The sequence below is a fragment of the Triticum aestivum genome, chromosome 7D (assembly GCF_018294505.1).
Source record: "Triticum aestivum cultivar Chinese Spring chromosome 7D, IWGSC CS RefSeq v2.1, whole genome shotgun sequence".
Lineage (NCBI taxonomy): Eukaryota > Viridiplantae > Streptophyta > Magnoliopsida > Poales > Poaceae > Triticum > Triticum aestivum.
The window spans coordinates 83600416-83618938 of NC_057814.1; the positions used below are offsets into that span (position 1 = coordinate 83600416).

The following is an 18523-nucleotide window of genomic DNA, read 5'->3' on the forward strand; positions in this document are numbered from 1 at the left end:
CTAGTAAAAATAGTACAGTACATATTGAAAGTTTTAGTGTTCTTCTTTAGCTTGGCCCGCCCAATATTTTCTTTGTAGCTCCGCCATTGTACCTAATGACCACACAAAAATACACTTAATCATAGGCATACAAGCATAAGTGCATAGAGGAGCATACAACCTTGATGATCACACGGCAAAAAAAGCTCTAGAAGACAAAGATATCAAATAAAAATGCAAAGCAAAGACAAATAGGTAGCATAATATTGGCAGATAGCAACCGTTCCTTTTCTAACCCTAGACGGCTAGAACAAACTCTTCTCTCCATACTTCACCGCCCAGTTCGTGGATTCGCCTCCCCTCTGCCTATCGCTCCGGCGGTCGGTGGCGGGGAAGGGAATCCTGGTGACCCCACTTCAGTTATTAGGTCTCGCAGGTGCGGCACACGGGCGGATGGCGGTGCTTCTTCTTTAAGTTTGTCTACCGGGCTTCGATCCTCCTCGAATTCGTCTGTCTAGACATAGTCGACGGAGCTCCGGCGTAGATTCTTGCCGTCTCCTTGGGTCGGTGAGCTTAGGGTTTTTCGTAATGTGGCAATTTTTTTTTTAAGAATCAATGTGGCGAGAATTTGGTGTCAGGTGCTTCATACATGCAAGGGTTGGCGCTGGTCTTTAGGCGCACGTGCACGAAGACTTCCTGTCATCGACAAGGTCAAGCCGGCTCCGGTAGGGAGCGGCTACAGCAGCATATCGGCGGCTCGTTCCGGCGGCAGTAGCGGTCGTTCGATGGTCTCGGAATCTCAATGTAATTTTTATTATGTTTGAGATGCTTTGTAATTCCGATGAACTTCTATAATAACTCTGATGCTTTTAAAAAAGTAGCATAATATTGATTCAATCTTATTTTTATATGTTTTAACCTTGATTTCATTATGCCTTTTATGATCATGTGTTTTTCCATATCGAACATATAATTTTGTAAAATTACTGTGTTTTCACACTTTTCTATCTGGCACATGCAACAATATCCTTCCCAAGCTTTTCCCATCAAAGAGGGCCCATGGACTATTTTGGAACAAAAGTTTAACTAGCTGGTCAACGAGTAAAATGTTTACCCTTTCCCCCAAAAAACACGAGTAAAATGCTTTACCCAACAAAACGCGCTTTCCATTTCCATTTCCGCTCGTTTTACAGGCGTTGCTCAAAGCACAAAACTCAGACCAGCGCCGCCGCCGGCCGGCCGGAGTCCGACCCCGGATCGAGGTAGGTAGCCAGCCCCCTCCCGAGACCCGGCCGTCCGCGACCTCGTCTCCGCTGCCGCCCGTGCTCCCCAGACCCGCGCAACGGCGCGAGGTCAAACCCACACACCCCAAAACCCCAAGGGAGGGCCTCCCTCCCTCCCCAATGCTCCCACCCCAAGTCAACCCCTGCCTCCCCACGCCCATGGCTCCCCTGCCCCTCCCCCTGCTCCTCGCGCTCGCCGGCCTCGCCGTCGCCGCCGCCCAGCCCTTCTTCCCCCCGCCTCAGCAGCAGTCCACCGACGCCTCCGACGGTAAATCCGCTCTCCCGCTCTCCTTACCGAATTGGAAGGTACTAGTAAAATGCCCGCGGCCTCACAGATCTCTCTCCGTGTCCTCCTCCCCTCGCAGCGGCCGCCCTGAGCGCGGTGTTCCAGCGGTGGGGTCTCCGGTACGGCCCGACGGTGAACCTGGGGGACCCGTGCGGGACGCGGGACTGGCCCGGGTCCTTCGCGAGGAACGCGTCCGTCGGCTGCAGCTGCGACGGCTCGCCCGTGTGCCGCATCACGCACCTGTTCGTGCTCCGTCTTCCTCGCTCGCCCGGCCCGAGGCCTCTGGCTTTTCGGTTTTCCGTTGCCTTTGCTTGTGGATTGACGGCTGGGCTCTGGATTATGCAGGAACGTCACCGGATACTGGAATCTGACCGAGATCCCGCCGGAGCTCTTCAACTTGACGGAGCTGGTCTCTCTGTGAGTCATGGCATTGATGTCTGTTACTGTGCAAACTGCTCACACTAGGAAATGCGAGAATTAACCAGCCTACTATAAGTAGGACAATGCGGTGTTAGGTTGCACAAATGGGTATTATATTACTTGCTTTTGTTCTGGAATACTTGTTGTTCGCTAATCAAACTTTTAAACTTTTACCACCGATACTTGAAAAGCCATGTGTAAATGTCGTCTCAAAAATATGTTCGACTGATCTCCAGCCTTTAGAGAACTGATGAAGGCATTACTTGTTATAGTTATTACTTATGATTAAGCACTCAGCAGCTTGTTGCTGCAGCATAACGATGTACTGCCAATGCAGATTGCAGTAGACATAGTGATTACTAAAATGATTAGGTATAGGAACAATGACTCCATATGTTTATTGTTAGACATGTTTTTTTTTTCCTATTCTAACTCCTAGTTGTAAATACTACTCCCTCCGTCCCAAAATAAGTGACTCAACTTTGCACTAACTTTAGTACAAAGTTGAGTCACTTATTTTGGGACGGAGGGAGTACAAAATACGTTGTGCTTGTTGAGTGAGAACAAGGATTCTTAATGTTGACTGATAGTCACTTATCATTTCCTTTTGTAGGGATTTGAGCAATAACAATTTAAGCGGTTCAATACCTCCAGAAGTTGCGAATCTCTCCAAACTGGAAACATGGTGATTAGAAAACCTTTTTGTTCCCCTTATAATCGAGATTGTATACTTAGGACCTGAGACCTCATTAGGTAAATATTTATGTAATTGTCGTAAAGAAATATGTGAGTTGAGAGTGCATGGTTACTACGTGTTATGCAGCGAATGTAGTCATACTCCAGGCTCTTGTCACAGTGTCAGTACTCATATTGTTTTGATTTCAAAACGTCGAGGACATCTAATATTCTCATAGCTGATTCAATGCTTTTCACTTAGCTAGGCACTTCAACAACAACCAACTAAGTGGACCTTTTCCTAATGAATCTTCACCTTTAAGGAATCTTCAATCCCTGTAAGTATGCGTCATTTTCCTTTTACTTACTCTTATCCTAAGTAAAAAGCTATTCAGTTCTTACCAAGTCAATTTGGAGAGTAATAGATTACATACCATCTTGTTGGAAAGAAGGATTACATGATCTTCCAATTGCTTATGCAGGTGGATGTTTGATAACTACATTGAAGGGTTATTTCCAGAATTTATTGCGGACTTTACCAATCTCACGGACTTGTATGCATAAGTAGTACTTCGTTTGTTTCATTAGTAAAAGCTTCTTCTTTCTTTGCATTCATGGAACACTAATACACTTGTCTTTCTAGGAGAATATATGGGATGAAACTTCAAGGACCTATTCCAAAACAATTCTCTAATTTGGTCAATCTGAAGTATCTGTAAGTCACTCTAATGGTTTCTTTTGTTAAGTATGAAAATAGCACTGTCCTCAGTTTGTTTATTGCTGTGGTACTCTAATCTGGAAAGTTACTGACAACTAAACCGCACAAATCTGATTTAATAAATACTTTATAGTGCTACGTTTAACAAGTATTTCCTTACAGGATGCTTGGTGATCTTGATGGTGCGAATTCTACTATAGATTTCATACCAGATTCAGCAAATCTTTCGATATTGTATGTCTGCAACTGTCGTACTGAACTGTATTTTAGTTTCCTGAGTAGTATAATTACTTACTACAGTTTTTGTGTTAAGCAGATCTCTGAGAAAATGTGGAATCGTTGGCCAGTTCCCTAGTACTCCCCCAACTTTACCCAATCTGACATACCTGTGGGTTTTCTAAAACTTCTGCATTGAAGATAATGCTTTTGCTTAGTTACTCTCCATAGTAATACAAAATCGTAATTTGAGGCAGTCTTTAACACAGTTGTCCTTTAATAGGATGCTACTGTTCTTGGTATATTGTTAATGTGTTCTGTAGCGTGACTTCATATGATACTTGTGCTATTTATCTATGGTATATATTGTCATGCATCTCAAATGGCTATTAATTTCTATAAAAGGAAACACTATGAATAAGGAGCTTCCGTGTCAAAGCATGCCTTAATAGGATTACCTCCTTTTTTTATTGCACTTGGTCCACTTCCATCAGTTGGCAGTGAGATTTCCCTAGGCTTGTTGCTCTCATTCAGTGCATCTGCTCTCTCTGCTCACCTTTCAACTGAACAATAACATCAACAGTCACTTTTTGACATGAACTCACACCCATGTTGGGATTTTTCAAAAGGTGCGCCTTTACTCTTCACATCAAACGAGGTGTTTCACGTATCCAAAACGTATCACAACAGTATCCTAGGAGTATCAAACATTATTTTCCATTTTTTAAATTAAAAAATCAAGGGATACGTATCGGGGCAGTATCCAGCTGGATACGCGCGCTTTCTGAAGTATCCGCGCTACGTAGACAATGAACAATTTGTGTGCATACCTTTCGCACTTCTAACCTTGCAATGGTAGTTGACAAGTTACGCCGAAAATTTAAATTGGATGTTAATACATGTTTCAGTTTAACGAGTTTGGACATTTTCTTCTTCTCAGCGCAATGGAAAACCTGGAAGTATTAAAATATTCAATCCACTATACAGTCACTTTCATGTCATCATGTTTTTAGCTTTGCTATTAAATTCATAGTGCAAGCTATGCCATGAAATAGATCCCTGTATCATTGTTGAGAAGTACAACCCGTAAGGTTTTTCTTATATTGTGCTGGTATTTCATAGTTAGCATTATTTTGAAGTGTGTGTATGCTTTTTATTTGCAGAGATTTGAGGTCAAACAATTTATCAGGCCAATTACAACTACTGCTTCCGTATAAGAGTTCAAGATACCTGTAAGTTGTTACAGACTTGCAATCTTTGTGTCATGTGGGAACGTGGTTTTACCATTGCCAATGCTCTATCCTGTCAGCTTAGAGGCTCAGCCATACAGCAGTTAGGCTTATGGTTAAGCTGCAGATTCAGTTTCTTTAGTGCATTGTTTACCAAATGCAAGCTGGCTATAAAGTCTGGCAATCTACTCCCCCCCCCCCCCCCCCCCCCCCCCGAGGCAAAACCAGCCAATCCAGCTGCAGGCTTCCCATCCTTCAAAAGTAAATGGCGTACCTAGTGCCAAAAGCTCCCACACAAGGTGCACAATAATTCTGCAAGGAGGTTGGTTCGAACCAGGACCTCCAAGCCACAAGTGGAGAGACTCTACCGCAGCGCTAGGCCCGCCGTTCTATTCGCCTAATAAACTTGGTACCATTTGCAAGTAAATTGAGACGACCTTGTGAACTTGAAGCAAACTGTTGGGGAACATTGCAGTTAAGGAACAGTTCTGATTTCTTCCAGCTCCCAAGACATATGCTTGCTCACCTTTAAACTGACATATTGTCTTCATGGCTCCTCCCTGATATAGTATTTGTCCAAGATAGGTCATAGAAGATGTCTTGCGTTGTACCTTTGCTATCTCAATCTCCTCCTAGACGACTTCCTGACTTGGATTTTGGCATGGTTTGCCCGTCGTTATCTTACCCAGCATAAGTATTTTGATATCTGATTCACTTTTTTTCATGTAAGGTCAAGTGATAAGAACACGACTTTAAGTGGGCTATCTTTATGGTGATATTACTTAATTAGTCAATAATACACTGTGCTTGGATGAACCCTATTGTTGGTTCTGATTCATCTATAATCTTATTGTTCTTGTATTTACCTTTCCCTACTTTATGCCATCAGCATTTACCATTTTTATTTCATCCCTCTAGGTATGCGGGTGACAATGACTTTAGTGGACGTCTGCCTGCTGAATTTGTTCAGCCATCACTTGCTTTGTAAGTATGCTCTGCATTTGCACTGGTTGATGAAGACTTTTGTGCTGACATCAAAGATGCCTCATGGGCTGTCTCTTACTAGGACTGTCAAACTAAGCTTTACCAGGGTACCATTTCAGTTTCTACTACATTCCAAAATGTAAGCGATTTGAGTTTGTCCTAATTCAAACTTCTTTCAGTTTGACAATTTGATATTGTAGACGTTGGTATATTTTCCTATAGAATTGGTCAAACTTAAAAGAAATTTGACTTAGGACAAATCTAGAACTGCTTACATTTTGGAACGGAGGGATTATTTTGTAGTGACTCTTAAGGGTGTGTTTGGTTTGAGGGCAGAGGTGGGTGGGTTGATGGTATCCACATCCATATGGTTGGGGCCATTTTTTCTGTTTGGTTGGGTGGGTTTGATGAGCCAATTTTTGGCTTGGTTGGAACTTGATAGGATGAGAGGTGGTTAGGGATACCAATTTTGTGTTTGGTTGAAGGGATGAGGGGTTGATGGTTGTTGTGATGACCTCTTTGGTTAAGATGGTGCGATTATCCCCTGTAACATGCAAGTTTATGGACATAAATGTATACTTCCCTTTGATGCATTTCAACTACGAAGTAATGTGATGTTCGTTCATGCTTTAGATGTACCAACAGCCACTGTTCGACAAATGGGCATTAAAGTTTTGGTATTTGCTTTCTTTTGGCTCTGTTGCTGCCTTGGCGCAGTGGTAAAAGCTCACGGGTTCAAGTCCTGGAAACAGCCTCTTACAGAAATGTAGGGAAAGGCTGCGTACAATAGACCCAAAGTGGTCAGACCCTTCCCCGGACCCTGCGCAAGCAGGAGCTACATGCACCGGGCTGCCCCTTTTTTTTCTTTTGGCTCTGTTGTGTCATATTCTGTGATTCTAATTCTTCAAGATCAGCCTATAATTCTTTTCTGCAGTGCCAGCCTGTTTTACACCTATTAGCTCTCCTGACTTTCGTGTATACTCTTCAGGGATATTTCCTATAATCCTTTTATTAATGGACTCCTTCCTAACAATCCGACTGATCGCAAGTTGTCACTGTATGTATTTCTTAATTTTACACGTTACATAATTGTAATGGCTAAATCAGCAATCTGACTTATTCTTTTGTAAACATGGTCTTCCGTGTAGAAATTATATTGGGACTGCAATTGATACAAGCAGAGCGATTAACAGGTAATCAACATTTTTCATAATGACTGCAGTGGACATGCTTTGATAATGTTGATCAAACAAGTGACAGCTTCATTGTTACTGGTTTGCCAATTTTCATTTTTAAGTTTGTAAATGTGATTATTGGACAATCTTCAATGTGAATCTTCACTTGCTGCCTGTTTTCAAAGATTGATAAGTTACACATGACACGTTTGTTAAATAAGCATACTTATCTAACGCCATTGATCGATAAACATTTTCTTTTTCATAGCCTAATCTGTTCTGATCAGCATTCCTTCGTTTTTCAACCCCACCGATGCTTAACAATATAACCATGCCGCTCCTGTAAGGCTATTATTGCTCTTTTCTCTTGATGCACTTTAGAGAAACAATCGAATATGTTGGGGAATGGAAGTGCATGAAAGAGGAGACCAAAGTGCTAGCAAGTTTTCCTTCTTTACAAGCAAAGAGCCAGGGCCTACATATGCACTAGAAATTTGTCACAAGTAGGCCTATCTTTGCATTTCAAAGAATAGCCTGCAATATAGTAAAGGTAAAAAGTTCAGGAAATTTTCAACAAGCAGAATGCCGAAAAGAAATGTTAGCATTGATGGTGACCTTTGGTACTTCTGTAGACCGCCAGAACTTGTAATTTTAGTAGAATTTATATTTGGGTTCTTTTTTCTTATAGCGTCTTTCTGCTTCATATTCTCATCCTGCCATATGAATTGTTAATGTGCAGTGAAAACCTCACTCTTCTCAACTGTCTCCACATGAAAGAATGCAACAGAAAATATTACACTAGTAAGTCATAAAAAATCTTCACTGTTTGATATTTTGAACACGACTTTCTTTGTCATTAGACTTCTAATACTCAATGAATCATGCTACAGTCACTACATTGGTATGCATATTATAGTGTTCCTAGAGTTATTAATTTAAAGACTTATTAGTTCTTCTAATGTTGCACTTATATCTCGCCACTTAACATGTGTTCCGCAATTCAAGAAAAATGCTAACGCCTCCCTCATCTGATCATAAATGCAGATGCTATAACCTCCTTTGCTGTAAACTGTGGCGGCAAGCAAACAATTTATTCAGATCCATTGCCAATTAGATTTGACGATGACACCACTGACCTTGGAGCAGCAGGTTTTCATGTTAATACTAGCATGCAATGGGTAGTTAGTCATGTGGGTTCTGATCCTTTTCGTGAGTCTCCTCGTTTTGTAAATACAAGTCAAGTTATTCTGGGAACAGACATGCCTGAACTGTATCAAACAGCAAGGACATCAAGAAGTGCTTTGTGGTACTATATAGTTGGTTTGTCTAATGGGAAATACACAGTTCAACTCTTCTTCGCGGAGATAGTTATTGAAAAGCCAGGAAAGCGCCTATTTAACATTGATATTCAGGTTTGATGTCTCCTTCTCCCTCTTTGCAAAATCACAAAGCAAACAAACATTTAAGTTTTTGACACACCCAGTTTAGATGAGCGAAAATGAAATTGTCTGATTAACTGCAGGATCGAAATATCAAGACAGATTTCGACATTACTAAGGAAGCAGGGGGGTTCAGAAGACCCACAAACATAACTTACGAAGTGACAGTGGTTAACTCGGTACTTAAGATACATCTGCATTGGAATGGACGAGGCACATGCTGTATTCCATATGAAGGAGCTTATGGGCCTCTGGTATCAGCAATAAGAGGTAATTACAGTACATATACCGCACGGTGCACATACCATTTCTATTTATGGGAAAAGCATTGACTGACAAGGATGAAATGCTCAATTTTGTGCAGTTTTTCGCCCCGAAAGTCCGAACAACAGCCCCCCACCAGCACGGCCAGTGTCTGCGCCAAGTAATGATGACAAGCGGAGAGGAGTGGTTGCAGGCATTGCAGCCCTGTGTATAGCTGCGGCGGTGATCTCTTCGTCTGTTGTTTACCTTTGGTGGAAATGGGTTGCACTGGTAAAGCATCCAAATGCATGAGGGGAGTTCAGTTGTGCATAGCATGTGAATTAGCCTATGTACTGTATCATATCTTCGCCGAGCTTGGTTGGGGGACATGGACGCCTGTACAGGAAAACTCACCGCATAGCGTGAAGAGGAGAGCAGCATTGGTGTACAGTTCGGTTTACTGTCAGGATTTTAGATCTGTAGCTTTGTTTTGTTTCCCATCCATCGATTGTAACTTGTAAGGACCACTCAGTCATCTTCATTCTTTATTTGTTCGTTCAAACTTACTTCCATGTAGTGCTGCCTTGTTGAATGAGTAATTAACACCTTGAGGTGTTCTTTGGAATGTGGAATTTCTTGGGAAAATATCTGGTGCTCCGGGAGCACCTGCTCCCGTGCGAGCTCGGTGTTGGATCTCAGATCCAAGAGCTCCTGTGAGATGCTCAACATTTTTGCAAAAAAAAAATCTCGAGGGAGTCTAAAAATTGCGTGCAGGTACAACAGCTACAGCAGCTCCTCAAATGCTGTTGGATCTGAGATCCGGTGGCCCGGGATCCCGTATCACGGGAGCACCTGAGCTCCCGTATCACTGGATACTGATCCCTGATTGATTGACTTGTTTCATGTGAAAATCTTGCAGTTCAGACCGTTGTAGGATTTCAATCCATTGAATTCTTCACCTGCGGATGATCTTTGTATCGAAGGAATGCCACATTTGAATTTTCTATGAATTCTGGCATAGACCCTTAATTTTTTTTTCTTTTTTTGACAACGAGTTGCCACTGCTTTTATCGAAAATCATAAAAAATATCCATCACTTCTGCGGCAAGTGAGTAACAAATCACACTGATCTTATGGCATGCACCAAGTTTTAAAAGATATGCATGTTTTCTCCTTGCGGTGCAACCAGATAGCTTCTATCATTGCTATTTCCATGTCATCACTTCCTATTGTATTTAGCATGCTATGGCATCTTAGTCCTTCGTTTTTCGTGTTCCCGTGTTCCAATAAAATCTTATAATGGTTGATATTTTGCATGCATTTTTCTTTATTTGAGTTACTAGTGATTTCATATTGTAATTGCCACGCTGCAATATTTAGACATGAGTATTCATTTTGACTTTCAACTTCAAATTTATGTCAAATCACCATGGGAGAACCAAATTGTCCTTCCTTTTACCCTAGTTCTCAGGTAAAATAAACATTGATGAAACACACGGTTGTACCTATTCGGCCTCCTCTCATGACTGCCCTAATTAGGATTTCTCCACCCCCCCGCCGGTCTGCGAGTCTTCGGGGCCTTACGGCCATGGAGGCGCGATTGAGCTCAATCCTTGCTGACGGGAGGGTTCCTGTTTTGTTTTTAGGTTTTTTTTTATGTCGACTAGGGTTTGTGTCTTGCTCAGAAAGGAGAGGCGGAGGTGGCTCCCTGAATATGGAATAAGGTCCTCCCCCTAGCCCCATCCCGACGGTCCGTCTAGTGTCATCGAAGGGCCTGTGGAGTTGTGTCTCTGGCGGATCTCGTGGGATTCGTTCGGTGTTGGTCTTCATCAGATCTCCGTGGATCCAGTCTTCATTCGTGTCTACAGGTTGGATTCTTCAGGTCCAAGCTTATCTTCATCGACATCGATCGATTGCTGTTCTGGTGCATCAGTTCTGCAGGGTCTTAGCACAACAACTTCATGACTGTCTAGTATAGTAGATTTTGCCTGGTTCCCATAAGGGACGGGCGATGATGGTGGCACGCCTTTTGGCTCGCTACTTGTAGTCGTCGCCGTGTAATCTACTGACCTAACTGTATTTTTTTTATTTCTGATGTTCCTGCCATGACATAACAAAGACAGGAAGGATTCTCGCCAAAAGAATAAAAATAAACATTGATTATTTATTATTACACAATTAGCTCGGAATTCTGGAATTTGAGATGAATTTGCATAAAACCACTTCTCAACACTTCCCTCACATCCTTGTCCAATTTTGCTTCCTGCAGATTTCCTTTTCGTTTCCACCCCTAAACTTGAAACAAAACCCAAACCACAACCCTCCTCTTTACTTGCCTTACAAGTAGATCCCTCGTTAACCTTCCCCCCCGACTCTGCTTCCTCCCTCCCCACTTCCCCCAAATCCCCCACCCGAACCCTCGGAATCCCTCTCTCGCCGCCGCTGACCCCTCCGCCGATCTCCCCGCCGCCGACGAGATGTCTCGCCGCTACGACAGCCGCACCACGATCTTCTCGCCGGAGGGCCGGCTGTACCAGGTGGAGTACGCGATGGAGGCGATCGGGAACGCCGGGTCGGCGCTCGGGATCCTGGCGGCGGACGGCGTCGTCCTCGTCGGCGAGAAGAAGGTCACCTCCAAGCTGCTCCAGTCCTCCCGATCCGCGGAGAAGATGTACAAGATCGACTCCCACCTCGCCTGCGCCGTCGCCGGGATCATGTCCGACGCCAACATCCTCATCAACACCGCCCGCCTCCACGCCCAGCGCTACGCGCTCTCCTACCAGGAGCCCATCCCCGTCGAGCAGCTCGTCCAGTCCCTCTGCGACACCAAGCAGGGCTACACCCAGTTCGGGGGCCTCCGCCCCTTCGGCGTCTCCTTCCTCTTCGCGGGGTGGGACAAGAACCACGGCTTCCAGCTCTACATGAGCGACCCCTCGGGCAACTACGGCGGCTGGAAGGCCGCCGCCGTCGGGGCCAACAGCCAGGCCGCCCAGTCCATGCTCAAGCAGGACTACAAGGACGGCATGACCCGCGAGGAGGCCGTCGCCCTTGCCCTCAAGGTCCTCAGCAAGACCATGGATTCCACTAGTTTGACTGCCGATAAGCTGGAGCTGGCCGAGGTCTTCGTGCAGCCCGGCACTGGGGAGGTGCAGTACCAGGTGTGCTCTCCTGATGCCATGGGGAAGCTGCTTGCCAAGGCTGGGCTTACGCAGCCTGCGCCTGAGGCCTGATGTGCTGGTTTGCTGTGGCTTGCGATGCCTACTACTCTTAGACCGCTTAATCAGTTATGTTTCTGTTGTTTTAAGCCAAACTATTTGACAATTATGCATTTTAATTTTATGTCGAACATGCTTCATATTTTCTTTATCTGATGGATTGTCGTATGTTAGGTGAAAATTGTGATCCTTGTGCCCCATGCTTGATTGTTATTGTGACTAATGCGCTTATAGAAAACTGCAGCGAAACCTATGTGTTTGACCATGTTCTCATCAAGTGTGTTTAGTGAACAATCCCAATTGTAAGGAGGTTCTGGTGCTTGGGGCCTGTGTTTATAAAGTTTAGCGCCTTCAATAGATTCAATACCTATGCACCATCTAGTTTGCCCCATGGAGAAGTTAGTAATTATGTATGATGATTGCATAAAACATCATATAAGATTGTAGGTTGGAATCTTGGTGGTCACATGTTTTCTTGTTGCTCTATGTCTAGGTTGTCATAGACAACAACAATGATCATGTTAGAGCAAGACAATGGGAATAGTAGAAGCATTGTATGCCACCAACTGTTTGCCGCCTTTACTCTGTTCCTTGAAGAATTAGCTATTTACAATAAGACATAATCTTTAGCGATTTTGATGACATCTCCACAATGACAATATCTTGCCAATTTTTCTGGTAGCCCCCCCCATGGGCCCATTGCACGTTTATGCTGTACGTACCTTGCCTTGGGTTTTCTTGATTGCTCTTGTGTACTGATTAGTTAGTTGTGTTCTGTTGAACAACTTGGGAGCATAACATGCTGCTATGCAGTCTGTCAGTTCTAGATAAATTTCATACAAATATGGGTGCCGAATTCTGATCAATTCCGCATTATTCAAGCATTTTAGGGGATTTGATGCAAGCAAATAACACTAGATATAGTCTGATTTTGAAAATCTGTATGCATGTTGTAGCGCTTGTATTCATCTGGTCAAAACGGTAATGAACTGTATTTCACTTGGTAAGGAACTCAATTCTGTGACCTGGGGCTTTCACTGTTAGCTTAAAACTAGTCGTCTCATCTGGAAACTGGAATCATGCTACAGAAATGTCTAGGGAACTAGGTTTCTCATCTTATATATTGTGGAGTTGCGAAAATTAATCAGGCAAATGAGTGTTTCCCATGATCATCATTTGAGTTGGCTGGAGATAATATTTTGTGAATATCTGAAACATTATTTTTTCAGTTAGCTGGGGATATACTGGTTGGTTGCCCTCATTCGTGATAGAAAGGCATGTTTTCTTATATATTTTTTCGTCTATCAACATGCTTTCTTATTTGGTTGTGGGGTGGGGGGGGGGGGGGGGGGGGGGGGGACAGTTAAAATCGATATTATTGCACTAGTGACTGAGTGCTTCTGCCAAGTTTTAGGTGACTGCTTCATAAAATTCCTGCTCTTCTTGCCTGCTATTCCTAGTTTTAACAATATAATGCTTGCAACCCTGCTGTGCTCATCAGACCTGTTATCTGTCAAGTATTAGTGCCCTAATTGGACTGCTGCTGGAGTGCTTAGTTATAAACTGTTTCTTCTCCAGCCCTGCATAGTGTTGATTCCAAACAATTTCTTTCTCCAGCCCGAGTTGTTTTCTGGGGTATTGGCCGGGTCCAGTGGAGTTTCATGTTTATCTATCTGACCTCGTTCTCTTCATGTTTTTATTTCTGAACCACGTGAAGTTACGAACGATATATGCGTACATTTCATAAGTCTACCTACAGAACGAGGATCTGTGGCTTTTTTAATGCCATGATTTCGCTAGAGAAGCAAGCATACCCAGTTCAAAGTTTTCCTGACGAACAATGGTGCCACTGCCATTGTTGTGGAGAGAGAACCGATGGCGACGTAGCAAAGGCCATCACTGTTGAGGGACGAGATACGTCCATCCGGCTCCTGTGAAGGGCTGGAAGACTCAGATCCCTCACACTCAGTTCATTTCAGCAGTAGCATAATTCTCGATGCTTCTCAACCCCATGCAACTCATTCAAATAGGACGTGATAGCTACTTGAATATGTGGATGATCTCCATTCATCATAACCAGGGAACATGACTGAGAGACTTGCAGTGGAACTATATTTATCCCTTAGAAATTGCTGATGTGAAGGTGCTTCGGTAGCTCACCGCAATGAATTTATTGCATTGTGCACACATTTATCTTCACTTCGAGCACATGCACCTCCTCTATTCTAGTCAGTTTGATTTGCTATCTTGGCCTTTTATGACAGAATCGTATCTTTACCTAGTCATATGCTCATATGTCTTTGATATGATTGCACCATATGCATATGAATCATGGATATTACATCAGGGGACACATGAATACCAGCGTGACATCATACATGTCTAATATTGTGTTTACTGTGACATATGCTCACATGCCTTTGTTATGATTGTAGCATCCACATATCAACCATGGATATTGCATTTAAGGGACACATGACTAGTAGCCTGACATCGTATAAGTATTATGGTGTACAACAATTCACGTCCTAGTTTGAATTTGGATGCCTTTCTATTACCAGGAAGGCTACATACTTTGATTCCTCATATTTGTCATTGTTGGTGCTTGAAAAACCATTAATAAGACATTTGCAATGAAGTTTTAGAACTGACCTCAAATATCACATATGGACTAGAACTTGTGCAAGATGTACACAAGATCATCCCTCAACTTACATTGCATTTCCCCCCTTTTGGAAATAATACAATGAATGTAATTACACATGCAATACTTGTTGTACAACCATGTGAGGTTGACATATATATATGGGGAGTCAACTAATTGCTCCAGCCCATTAGTTTGATTCACACCAAAATATTCATCTACCTTGTATTACCTCGGAGATGAATGTAATTAATACTTCGTGAAGTGGGGTACTGAAGCATTATTATTTGAGGTGGCTCGGCTAATGTTTTGCCCCGAACTTTGTGAGGTGGGGAAAATCTGAAACATTATTTCAGTTGGGTGGAGATATACTGGTCATTTGCCCTTAACATGATTGAAGGGCATGCTTTTCTTATTTGGTTGTTTGGGTTGCTCTGAAAAACAATTTTATTGTACGAGTGATTGAGTGCTGTCAAGATTTTTTGTTCAGTGCTGTAGAAATTCCAGCTTACCTGTTTGCTGTTCCCAGTTTCCCGTATCGTGCCTGCAATGCTGCTGTGTTCATAAGATCTGTCATGTTTAATTATGACCTAATGGGATAGCTACTCGGGTGCTGGGTTCTCAAACGGTCTCTGGCCCAGCTTGCGTTGTGTTCTGGAGTGCTGTGTTTTCAAACAGTTTCTTCCTACAGCTTGAGTAGTGTTCTGAGGCGCTGGCCTATTCCAGTCGCTTCTGCCATGAGAAGCTCATGTTTCTCTGACCTGGTTATTGTCATGTTTTGACTTATGAATCACGTGAAGTTATGAATGATACAGTCCTAATTTCTGAACGGCCTCAAAATCTGGATGATATACGTGTACATTTCTAGTCTACCAATTTCCGACAGCAACGTAATGCTGATTCCAACAACGACCATCGCCGCCGAGGGACAAGAGTTGTGGAGGATCACGTGGAGAAGTCACTTCATGATATTAATGTAAAGCTGCTAGATGCGAAGCGAATACCTTTGTTTAGCCTTTGAATTACACTTTGTGGGACAATATAATGGGGTGTTGCATGAGCTGGTGGGGCGGACCCTTCTGAGATGCAAAATCAGACGTGGTCTCAGATTGATTAATTGCTTGTCTAGAACCTAATTTGTTTCGGAGATAGGAAACCTTGGATTCTCGGTTCCTAACGTAGCTTCATGATTGATAGCCTATCAATGGGAACGCCCCTCCGGCTCATGTGAGAGAGCTTGGAAGGCAGAGGTGAGGAAGTCCTGAATTAAGGGTCCTCGGACGTCCGGCTTGTTTGTCGTGGGCCGGATTGATGGGCTGTGAAGATATAAGACCGAAGACTCTCATCCGTGTTCGGATAGGACTCTCCTTGGTGTGGATGGCAAGCTTGACGTCCGGATATGAAGATTCCTTTCTCTGTAACCGACTTTGTACAACCCTAGTCCCCTCCGGTGTCTATATAAACCGGAGGGTTTAGTCCATAGGGACAATCATAATCATACATGCTAGACTTCTAAGGTTTTAGCCATTACGATCTTGTGGTAGATCAACTCTTGTAATACTAATATTCATGAAGATCAATCAAGTAGGAAGTAGGGTATTACCTCCATAGAGAGGCCCGAACCTGGGTAAACATCGTGTCCCCTGTCTTCTGTTACCATCGACCTTAGAAGCACAGTTCGGGACCCCCTACCCGAGATCCGCCGGTTTTGACACCGACATTGGTGCTTTCATTGAGAGTTTCGCTGCGTCGTCTTTAAGAGGTTCGATGGCCCTGTCAATCATCTACAACAATGCTGTCTAGGGGGAAGTTTTTCTCCCCGGCCAGATCTTCGTATTCGGCGGCTTCGCACTGCGGACCAACTCGCTTGGCCATCTAGAGCAGATCGACAGCTACGCCCCTGGCCATCAAGTTAGATTTGGAAGCTTGAACTACATTGCCGATACCCGTGGAGACTTGATCTTCGACGGATTCGAGCCCACGGCAGCCGCTCCCTGCCACCGCGATGAGCATGACCTAAATCTGTCATCGGACCATACACAGGGGATAGCACCTGTAAGTGCTCCGGCCCTAGATCCGGAGCAGATTGCACCATCCGAGGACGGGAAGCTCAACCCCGTCACGGGAACCTCAGACTCTGCGGCGCTGGAGCCGCACACAGACCCAACCTCGAGCATGACCCATGTCATCGGAACCTCGGATTCGTCTCCGGCCACAGGTTCCGAACCACGCGCGCCCGCGCCCGTCGAGCCCGGTCAGGCGCCGGTCGTCGAATTCAGCGCGGCGGACATTTTCCGGCACTCACCTCTAGGCGATGTGCTGAACTCATTAAAAACCCTCTCCTTAGCAGGGGACTCACGACCAAATTATATCCGGTTCGAACTAGGGGTTGATGACATGGAATTTTGCTTCCCACCCACCTCCCACTTCATAGCCACTGTCGAGGACTTAACCGACATGCTCGATTACGGCTCCGAAGACATCGACGGTATGTACGACGATGCCGGAGAAGAGGAGGCCCAAAACCCGCAGTTTACCGGACGTTGGACGGCCACTTCCTCGTATGACGTGTGCATGGTGGATACACCCAAAGAGAATAGCGGCAACGACAAGGAAGACCCAATCGAGGATAAACCTCCTGAGATACAGCCAAAGCGCCAACGTCAGCGGCGCCGCTCCAAGTCACGCCGTGGAAAAGACAGCAATACCGGCACAGGAGAAAACAATACTCCGGACGATGCCGAAGACAATGAAGACCCCGTTGAGCCAACTTCCGAACAGGACGAACGGGAAGACGGGCAAGTTAGCCCTGATGAACAGGCCATAAACGAAGACTCGAAGGACAGTAATTATCTTCCGCTCTCTGAGGATGAGGTGAGCCTCGACAACGAGGATTTTATCGTGCCCGAGGAACCTCTCGAGCAGGAGTGCTTCAAGCGCTGGCTAACAGCCACTGCAAGGAGCCTGAAAAAGAAGCAGCAACAGCTTCAAGCTGACCAAGATTTGCTCAACGATAGATGGACTAATGTCCTGGCAGCTGAAGAACACGACCTCGAGCGCCCAGCCAAAAGTTATCCGAAGCGCAAATTGCTACCTTAGTTCGATGACGAGGCGCTAGAGCCCGTACCATCATCGCGCAATGCGGCTGACCGACCACCACGTGGTCGGGACAAAGCGGCAACTCAAGCCGAACACCAGCCCGTACCACCTCACCGTAAAGGCAAAGATAAAACAGCTCGGGGACATACATATGACCTGCGGCAGGATCTAGACAGTAGAGCAGGTCAGAACAAATCGATCTATGGATCGCGGGGGCGTGCCCTGACACGCGATAATGGCTACCTAGCCGGACGCAACAATCATAATCACGCTCGGGCCGAGAACCACAGACGAACTCCATCCGAGCTACGTCGCGACGTGGCCCGATATAGAGGCGCCGCACACCCCCTTTGCTTCACTGACGAGGTAATGGAGCACGAATTCCCAAAAGGGTTTAAACCCGTAAACATCGAATCATATGATGGGACAACAGACCCTGCGGTATGGATCGAGGATTTTCTTCTCCATATTCATATGGCCGCCGGTGATGATCTCCATGCCATTAAATACCTCCCACTAAAACTCAAAGGACCAGCTCGGCACTGGTTGAACAGTCTGCCCGAAAACTCCATTGGCAGCTGGGAACACTTGGAGGAAGCCTTCCTTGACAACTTCCAAGGTACATATGTTCGACCTCCGGATGCCGACGACTTAAGTCACATAATTCAACAGCCCGGAGATTCAGCCAGGAAATTTTGGACTAGGTTCTTAACCAAAAAGAACCAGATCGTCGACTGTTCGGGTGCCGAAGCCCTAGCGGCCTTTAAACATAGCATCCGGGACGAATGGCTCGCCCGACACCTCGGCCAAGAAAAGCCGAAGTCCATGGCAGCCCTCACGGCGCTTATGACCCACTTTTGCGCGGGCAAAGATAGCTGGCTAGCCCGTAGCATAACAACGCAAGCGAACCTGGCACTT

General features: G+C 44.8%; 2 protein-coding genes across 4 annotated transcripts; both read left to right on the forward strand.

Moving 5' to 3' along the window:
• Positions 1-1151: 1151 nt before the first annotated feature.
• LOC123164867 (probable LRR receptor-like serine/threonine-protein kinase At1g56140) lies at positions 1152-9272 on the forward strand. 3 transcript variants are annotated; one of them, XM_044582472.1, is made up of 18 exons: positions 1166-1530; positions 1628-1790; positions 1894-1965; positions 2582-2653; positions 2910-2981; positions 3126-3197; positions 3287-3358; positions 3524-3595; positions 3678-3749; positions 4741-4809; positions 5725-5790; positions 5873-5929; positions 6779-6847; positions 6939-6983; positions 7705-7766; positions 8010-8377; positions 8488-8674; positions 8769-9272. In XM_044582472.1, the coding sequence occupies exons 1-18, from the start codon at positions 1383-1385 to the stop codon at positions 8957-8959; spliced, it is 1929 nt and encodes a 642-aa protein (XP_044438407.1). In that variant the 5' UTR covers positions 1166-1382; the 3' UTR covers positions 8960-9272. The 3 variants fall into 3 exon arrangements, with proteins under 3 accessions (XP_044438409.1, XP_044438407.1, XP_044438408.1); XM_044582473.1 differs by lacking the exon at positions 5873-5929 and having other exon boundaries at positions 1167-1530; XM_044582474.1 differs by lacking the exons at positions 7705-7766; positions 8488-8674; positions 8769-9272 and having other exon boundaries at positions 1152-1530; positions 8010-8255.
• A 1743-nt stretch (positions 9273-11015) lies between these two features.
• Positions 11016-12013, forward strand: LOC123165661 (proteasome subunit alpha type-4-1). Its single transcript, XM_044583352.1, has one exon. The coding sequence runs from the start codon at positions 11125-11127 to the stop codon at positions 11875-11877; it is 753 nt and encodes a 250-aa protein (XP_044439287.1). The 5' UTR covers positions 11016-11124; the 3' UTR covers positions 11878-12013.
• The last annotated feature ends 6510 nt before the right edge of the window (positions 12014-18523 follow it).

Bases quoted from the DNA above. Each gene is read 5' to 3' on its own strand.
- LOC123164867 (XM_044582472.1), top strand. From the start codon at position 1,383: ATGCTCCCACCCCAAGTCAACCCCTGCCTCCCCACGCCCATGGCTCCC. The intron at 1,966-2,581 runs GTGAGTCATGGC...TTCCTTTTGTAG, and splicing joins TTGACGGAGCTGGTCTCTCT to GGATTTGAGCAATAACAATT. The intron at 3,750-4,740 runs GTGGGTTTTCTA...TTTTATTTGCAG, and splicing joins TTACCCAATCTGACATACCT to AGATTTGAGGTCAAACAATT.
- LOC123165661 (XM_044583352.1), top strand. From the start codon at position 11,125: ATGTCTCGCCGCTACGACAGCCGCACCACGATCTTCTCGCCGGAGGGC.